The sequence below is a fragment of the Alexandromys fortis genome, unplaced genomic scaffold (assembly GCF_014885135.2).
Source record: "Alexandromys fortis isolate MF-2015 unplaced genomic scaffold, M_Fortis_MF-2015_v1.1 scaffold_372, whole genome shotgun sequence".
NCBI lineage: Eukaryota > Metazoa > Chordata > Mammalia > Rodentia > Cricetidae > Alexandromys > Alexandromys fortis.
The window spans coordinates 201,085-208,597 of record NW_026068255.1 but is presented as its reverse complement, the minus strand read 5'-3'; the positions used below and the strand labels follow the sequence as shown (position 1 = coordinate 208,597).

At 46.4% G+C, this 7,513-nt stretch overlaps 1 protein-coding gene across 1 annotated transcript; it reads right to left on the bottom strand.

The window, feature by feature from the left end:
- Positions 1-1,590: 1,590 nt before the first annotated feature.
- LOC126494250 (class I histocompatibility antigen, Gogo-B*0102 alpha chain-like) lies at positions 1,591-5,071 on the bottom strand. Its single transcript, XM_050131506.1, has 7 exons — positions 4,987-5,071; positions 4,501-4,776; positions 4,020-4,295; positions 3,141-3,416; positions 2,893-3,015; positions 2,410-2,472; positions 1,591-1,634 (listed from the first exon to the last, which is right to left on the bottom strand). Exons 1-7 carry the CDS (start codon positions 5,069-5,071, stop codon positions 1,591-1,593), a joined length of 1,143 nt encoding a protein of 380 aa, XP_049987463.1.
- Between the last annotated feature and the right edge of the window lie 2,442 nt (positions 5,072-7,513).

The window sequence follows — 7,513 nt, the reverse complement described above, 5'->3', positions numbered from 1 at the left end:
AAAACATGGACATTACAATATTTCCTACTAGATTAAGTCTGAACTACAAAATGAAGTAAGGTGATAACAAAGAATTCAGGAGTGCACAGGCAGCAGAGTAGATTTGCTGGTTGCAGACAGGGAAATGCAGGTAAAGCAGCCAGGTTGACAGGGGACAGATGAGCCTGGAGATGTACGTGCCTGAGCTGGAGAAACGTATTTGGGAGGCGGTCTTAAATGGTATTTGAAACCTTGGAGTTGAATAAAATCACCAAAGGGATGATTAACTGTCCCCTCCTGTGCTCAGTGATCTCATTAGAGCACACACCTAGAATAGACTGTGCAGCTTTGGGCTTGTGTCTAGAAGGCCCATAGACCAGGGAATCCCAGTCTTCCCTGTAGGAGAAGGCCCCTTTGTTGTTCCTGGCTGCTTAGCATGAAATAATCACACAGAACCTATATTAATTAAATCACTGCTTGACCCATTAGCTCTAACTTCTTATTGGCTACCTCTTACAGCTTAATTTAACCCATTTCTATTAATCTGTATATCACCACGAGATCATGGCCTACCAGCAAAATTTCAGCACATCTAGCTCTGACGCGGATCCATGGTGTCCCCTGACTGCCCTCCTTCTCCCAGTATTCAGTTCCATCTTTCCTGCCTACCTAAGCCCTGCTCTATCCAGGCCAAGGCAGTTTCTTTATTCATTAATGGTATTCACAGCATACAGAGGGAAATCACACATCACACAGGAATCCTCTGGACCTCACAACAAGAAAGGTCAGGCTTGATGACACAAGCTTTTAATCTCAGCACTCTGGGCAGAAATCAGTGCTTCCTCTCCTAGGACCTCTCTGAGTCCAAGGCCAGCCTAGTCTACAAGTTTAGCAAGTTCCAGGCCAGTCAAGGCCACATACTGAGACTGTTTCAACAAACAAACAAACAAAAAAATCAAAACAAAACCCACAAACAAAAACAAAAGACTTAGAAAGTCTGTTGAAGAGCCAAGAATCTCTGCATTTATAACAAGGTTTGTGCGAGGCAGCTGTTATTCAGATCATGGAGCTGCAAGGATGTAGACAGGAGCTCCCAGGCTGTGCATCAGCCTCACTTATGGCATGGTACATAAAATTTCCTGCTGCTAAGTATGGTGGCTTATATATGTAATTCTAACACAGCAAGAAAGGGAAAAAGGATTGCAATTATTTCAAAGCATATACTAACTTTTATTTATTACTTTTTTCATTGTGTGACAAAATATCCAGCAGAGCAACTTAAAGGATGAAAGGTTTATTCTGACTCATGATTTAAGAGGCACAGTCACTCTCAGCATGAGGCATGATGCAGTACAGGGCAGCAGGAGCGTGGGGCTGGGAGTCCTCAAATTTTAGTAGACCTGGAGTCCTCAAACTTCAGTAGATCAGGAAGTAGAGTGTAGGGATCCTCTCATCTGGTTTTCTTCTGTTCTTCCTCTTATCCTTGGTCCCCAGGTTGGATCTTCCATCCTCAATTAATCTCTGGAAACACTCTTACAGGTGTGACCAGAATTGGATCTCCTAGGAGACTCTAAATCCAGTCAAGCTGACACTGAAGATTGGCCATCACAGCTACTTAGTGAGTTCTAGGCCAACATTGGATACAGTGTGATATGCTGTTAATAGAGAAACAGAAAAAGGAAGAATGAGTCCTGGGATACATACTGAGCAATGTAAATGAGGGATCTGGAAAGAGTCTGAAAATTGTGGAAGAAGATTTATGGCCACTGATGTTAGTGGTTAGAATGGCATCCATGATGGAAAAGGGATTATGTGGGCATTCCACTGGGGGAGGGGTTGAGAAAGAAAAGGGGGATTATGCATTATTAGTCCTAAGTTGGCATGTTAACAGATATGTATTGTTTTTTTTCTCCCATGAGATGTTGTCTCATATAAAAAATACAGAAAGCAAGTATATAGAGACTCTGACTGGCTGCTATCTGAAAATTACCTAGACTGATTTCTTACTTTTAGAGATAAACAATAGAATCCGAACTCTTATCCTTTAAAAACAAGGGAATTTAATATGTGATATTGGAGGGTTGGTGATTATTTTATTTTGGAAAAAGCCAATGAATCAAATCCAAGGCTTCACAGCTGGGAACAGAACTGACAAGTCCATCATCATCAGGTCCCACAGGAATCCTCTGAGCACAGGAATCACTGATGCCCTGGAGCTGGTCTCCGTGGGACAGCTTTCCTGCTACTCTGGGAACTGGATGTGCCAGTGTTAACTCCAGGTCAGTTCATTCCTGCAATTCCAGCTTTTCCTTCTCACCATGTGCTCACTCAGCTGGGGAGCTGAGGACTCCTGTGGTGCCCAGCTGCAGGGATGTTTGGGAAAGGGAAAATGTCGGCAGGACTTGCTCTCTTTCCTTTCTGTACACTTACTAGGTGTTCCCTTAATGTGCAGAGAGAGCTCAGAGCTGGGAGAAGATGGTAAAAGGTGGAAATACAATGATGAAAGTAACTTCCTGGAAAAGTTATCTGAGTGACTACATCAGGGAAATAAATGACTGATAGATCCAGGATAATAATGTTCTAGCGTCCTCGTAGCCCTGGACTTTAAAAAGTGTTAGCACAACTGGGCATCGTGGCACACAAGATTAATCCTAGCGCTTGGGAAGCAGAGGCAGGTGGATCTCTGAGTTTGAGGCTAGCCTGGCCTACATTGTAGGTTCCAGGACAGCCAGGGCTATGTAAAGATACCTTGTCTTCAAAACAAACAAACAAACAAACAAAAGAACAAAATCTGCCTGTAGACCCAGTCCTGGGTCAGGTGAGCAGTCACACATGGTGTGTCTCACGGTAACAAGACAGGAGATGAGCACATTTCCACCCATGGCTTCATCTCTACAGAAAACCCTCAAACACCAATCCCCTCCCTACCTGTGCTTTTCTTCCTCAGCATCACAATGGCAGCCACAGCTACAGCAACCACAACTCCAAGGAGAACCACACCAACTATCACTCCAGTTGGGGACCAAGGAGATGGCTCTGGGAAGAGAGAGTAGAGTTGAGGACCAGTTCTTACCCCCAGCTCAGCACTGATTCTACTTAGGGTCTCCAGAAGGTCATCTGCTTTCCTTGACATCAGGTTTTGTGCTCACACCCCTCCTTACCCCATCTCAGGGTGAGGGGCTCAGGCAGCCCCTCATGTTGCACATGGCATGTGTATTTGTGCTCCTCCCCAGAAGGCACCACCACAGCTGCCCACTTCTGGAAGTTTCCATCCCCTGCAGGCCTGGTTTCCACCAGTTCCATGTCCTGGGTCTGGTCTTCCCCATCCCTCTGCCAGGTCAGGGTGATGTCAGCTGGGTAGAATCCAAGAGCCCAGCACCTCAAGGTGACATCTCCTTCAGGTCTAGGGTGATGGGTAATATGTGCCTTTGGAGGGTCTGAGGAGAAGAGTTGGAAAATTCAATATTTTATAATTTTTTGGGGGGCGGGACTTAAGCAGTATTTGTGAGTCTGTCTTAACAATGTACAAGAGAATCAAAATGTGGAGGGGAAAAGGGTAGCCTGGAGCGGTGCAAACCCCACACAAGTTGTCTTATACTCAGGCACTAGTATAATCTATTCCTTGGAAAAGGAAGATTCCCAAATTTCCCACCATGAATGGAGGAATTCTGGTCCTGATTTATAGAGTGAGAGCCTCATCGTCTCTTGAGTGAGACCTCCAAACGCATTTCATGTGGGCAGAGAACCCAGCCTCTGGGAAACCATGATTTACAAAGGGCTCCAAACTGAACTAGGCTGCTGGTGGTTATTTCAGGGATCTTCTTTCCTATAATATCAAGAGTCCCTAATCTGTCCTGAGAAAAGGGCGAGTCCTGGGAGAGTCACTCTCTGACTTTGAGTCAGGAAAACCAGTAGCACTCCTTCCACTCCGGATACAAGAGAGAGCTACAGTATTTCAGCTTGTCCCATTTTTCTTCCTCCTTGGAGGCATTGCCCTACTCTGAGCTCAGACGGAGGAATGGCTTCTCAATCCCTCCTACCTGAGCGCTGCAGAATCTCCTTTCCTAGTTCCAGATGCTTGAGTAGCCAAGCAATGCACCGGCCCTGAGCGAAGATCCTCCAGTGCTCTGCTAAATGTTTCGCCTCCCACCTTTGCAGGGCGATCTGAGCTGTCTTGTCTGCAGCAGTCCAGGTTCTCATGTCCTCGTTCAGGCTGATGTAATCACGACCATTAAAGGCATGACTGTAGTGCCCACGGAGGAAGTGTAGATCTGGACCCACTTCACAGCCAATGAAACACTGGAAGGTATGAGAGTCTGCAGCCGCCCCCAAAGTCAGTCCCATCTACAGGGTTCAGCCCACCCACAGAATTTCCACCTGAACTCAAACAGAAACCGGGTCTCAGTCCGTTGCTCTCCCAGGTCCAGGGTCTCTGCGGGCTCCTCAGCCTCGGACCGAACCTAGGACCTGGGACCTGGGGCAACTCAAGCCAGTCCGTGAGGACATGATTGGGTCACTCACCGTCATCGCTCTGGTTATAGATTCGGATTGCAAATAGCAAGTTTTCTTGGGCCGTGCGGGAATAAATCTCCAAAAGTATTCTCTCTTGCTCCCAATAATCCGGCCCCATCTGCTTTGCCCATGGCACTCGCGGCTCCATCTTAGTAGCCAAGTCACTGTCGAAGCGCAGGATTTGCGTGTCGTCCACATAGCCAGCCACGAAGGCTTGGGGATCTCGGAGACCGGTTCGAGACGCGGTCGCGGTCGCGGTTACTAAATAACTCAGCGAGTGTGACCCTGGGGACGGCGCGCAGTGAGACTAATACCCTCTTCCCGGCACCCCGGGCAGGTGCACCGGCCAAGAAGGGATCAAGGCGCAGGGCTCGGAACGGTGATGAAGAAGGGCGGAAGGATCTGAGTAGGTGGTGAAAAAAAGGGCCTTTGGGATGCTCCCCTGGCCCGGAGCCTCGGCTCTTCCAAGCCAAGGCTCTTTCCTTCCTGACTCACCAGCGCCACTCTGGGTCTCGGTCTGGGTCAGAGCCAGGAGTACTGTGAGCAGCAGGAGGGTGGGACTCAGAGCTGCAGTCCCCATCCTTGGTGTCTAGAAAACCTGGAGGGTTTGAGACTTTGTTCCTCGCTGTGGGGTTTATAGCGTGGTGGTTTGTGAGGAGATACCACAGTGACTGTGAGTTCCTTTCTCCAGAATCCCGACTTGCGGTGTGAGTGAGAACACGCTTCAAGGATAGGACAGCTGACAGGGGTTGAAGGCTACAGAAAGGAATTCAGAGGCACTGAGGGAATTCCCAACCTGTGCCTTCCCCACCTCAAACATCTTGAAGGCAAAACCTCAGACCAGGGACTTATGGAGACCTCTTCCTCCAGTAATTGGTGCTTTTTGTCACATCTGCTGTCTCTGAGTCCTGATCAGGAGGAATGCTGAGATTCAGAATGTTTTGGGTTCAGGATCTCTTATTAGTGCTTGTACATTGTTAAGTATCTTAAAGTTTTATGTAGGTCAAATCGATGACATTTACTGTGTTTAAAAAAACTTCTCACCGTGGCTGACATTTGTAATCCCAGTGCTTAGGAGGCTGTGCTGAGCAAGAGGTTTGACATGAGTTTAAGGTCAGCTTAAGTTATATACTCTGACATTTAAAAGAAAAAAATTTGGTGTGTGTGTGTGTAAATTTGTGCGAAGGTATGCCACATGTGATGTGGATGTGATGGAGGTCAGAAGAGGGAGTCAGAGTCCCTAGAACTGGAAATGCAGGTGTTTGTGAGCTGGGTGCTAGAAACTGAACTGGGGTCATCTCCAGGAGCAGTGAGCACTATAACCACTGAACCATCTCTTCAGTCCCTTGATGCTCTGACTTCAGAAAAGACTTTCAAAAAGTGAGACTGTCCTTATATTCTGCAAGTAAGTAGTGATGGTGAAGAATTAGTAACTCCTAATTAGTTTTTCAGTCTTGATTCAGACTAAGGTGTCAACAGATTAACTCACTGTCAAGCACACTACAGTAAATATGACAAGGAAATTTGAGAAGCACAAAAGTGTTTTTGATGTCAATCACCTCATGCAGGTAGCTAAGTGATTTCATGAGTTCCATCCAGCTTTAAACACTATTGTTATTTGTTGGTCTTGGAGGCACATGGCTTGTTTCCCCCACTCAAGGGGCTGAGGCAGGAGGGCTTCCAGGACTTGAAGAATGGCCTGAACCATATAATTTTTGTGTGTGGGGGGAAGGGGCAAGAATGCAGAATATTGGGGAACGGTAAATATTTTTTTAGCGGAAGTCAGTGTGCTTGGAGAACATGTAATTACCCATTGGACCCAGAGAACAGTTTGTAAATGGTTTGAAAATTATTTTCTTTGGAGCAATGGATGGGACTGAAGTAGATGATGGTGGCAAGTGGCAAATCCGTCCTGGATGCTGACAGGCTTCTTGCCCTAAGAGACTCTTAATAAAACTGAGGGAGAAGACCAGAGGTAATTATTTTCTTCCTTTGTGATTCGGGACATTAGGCAGGTTAGAGGACAGAAGAATAAGGCCCTGCCCAACCTCTGCTGCTAGTTCCTTTACTCAAAACAACCAGCATAAATCAGGCTGCAGAGCAACACAGCCTTGGGTATGATCATCACTGGCATCTGAACACCAACTCCTTCTGCCCTGCACACGGCAGGCTGGCATCAGGCCTGGCTGAGGGGAACATGTCTGCTGGTAGCTGTGTTGCAGAGAGAATTGAGAAGAGGAGGACACGGCAGGGGATACCCCAGGAAAAGGAAGAAATAGAGTAGCTGCTAGAGAATGGACAGAAGGCTGCCCTTCAGGAAGAGGTGATGGCCAACAGCCCACAGGAAACAAGAGAAGAGGAGAGGATCCTCGACTTGCCTAACTTCCTACAAGCCATAACCAAAAGCAGATTTAGGATGATGTATGGATGGAGAGGATATGGATGATATGATGGAAAAGATGAGAAGAATCAGGAGAAAACTGTGGGAGGTGCAGTTGAGAACCTGTATTCTTAAGGAGGAGCTCTGTAAGATCATCATGATGAATTCTGACTTATGCCTTGACTTCTACAACTTTCCATGAGATTCATACACTGATTCCTACTGTATTCTTCTTCCTTGCGTTTTCCTGAAATGCCCTTACTGGTCTGATTGCTCTGAGCCTTGTGTTATTTCCGTGTGCCAGATGGGTCTTCCGTTGTCAGCTCTAATTGGAGACTGCCTTCCTACTCTCTGTACATTTCTGTGAACAGTGCAGTTTTGCATGGAAAAATAATGTAAAGTAAAGAAAACAATTGAAAAAGCAAAACAAATAAACAGCAACAACAAAAAACATGTAAGCTAAGCATGATGGGGCATGCCTTGATCTCAGTCTCTGAAGGCAGAGACGGGCAGATCACCACGAATTTGAGTACATAGTGAGGTCCAGGACAGTCAGTACTAGAGAGAGAGACAGAGACAGAGACAGAAAGACAGAGAGAGAAAGAAGACCCTTTCTCAAAAAAAAAAAAAAAAAAAAAAAAA

Coding starts and splice junctions, on each gene's coding strand:
- LOC126494250 (XM_050131506.1), bottom strand. CDS start 5,071: ATGGGGACTGCAGCTCTGAGTCCCACCCTCCTGCTGCTCACAGTACTC. Junction 2,473..2,892: donor CACAGGTAGGGAGGGGATTG/GTGTTTGAGGGT, acceptor TTTCATCATTGT/ATTTCCACCTTTTACCATCT. Junction 1,635..2,409: donor GCACATTAAGGGAACACCTA/GTAAGTGTACAG, acceptor CTCTATTAACAG/CATATCACACTGTATCCAAT.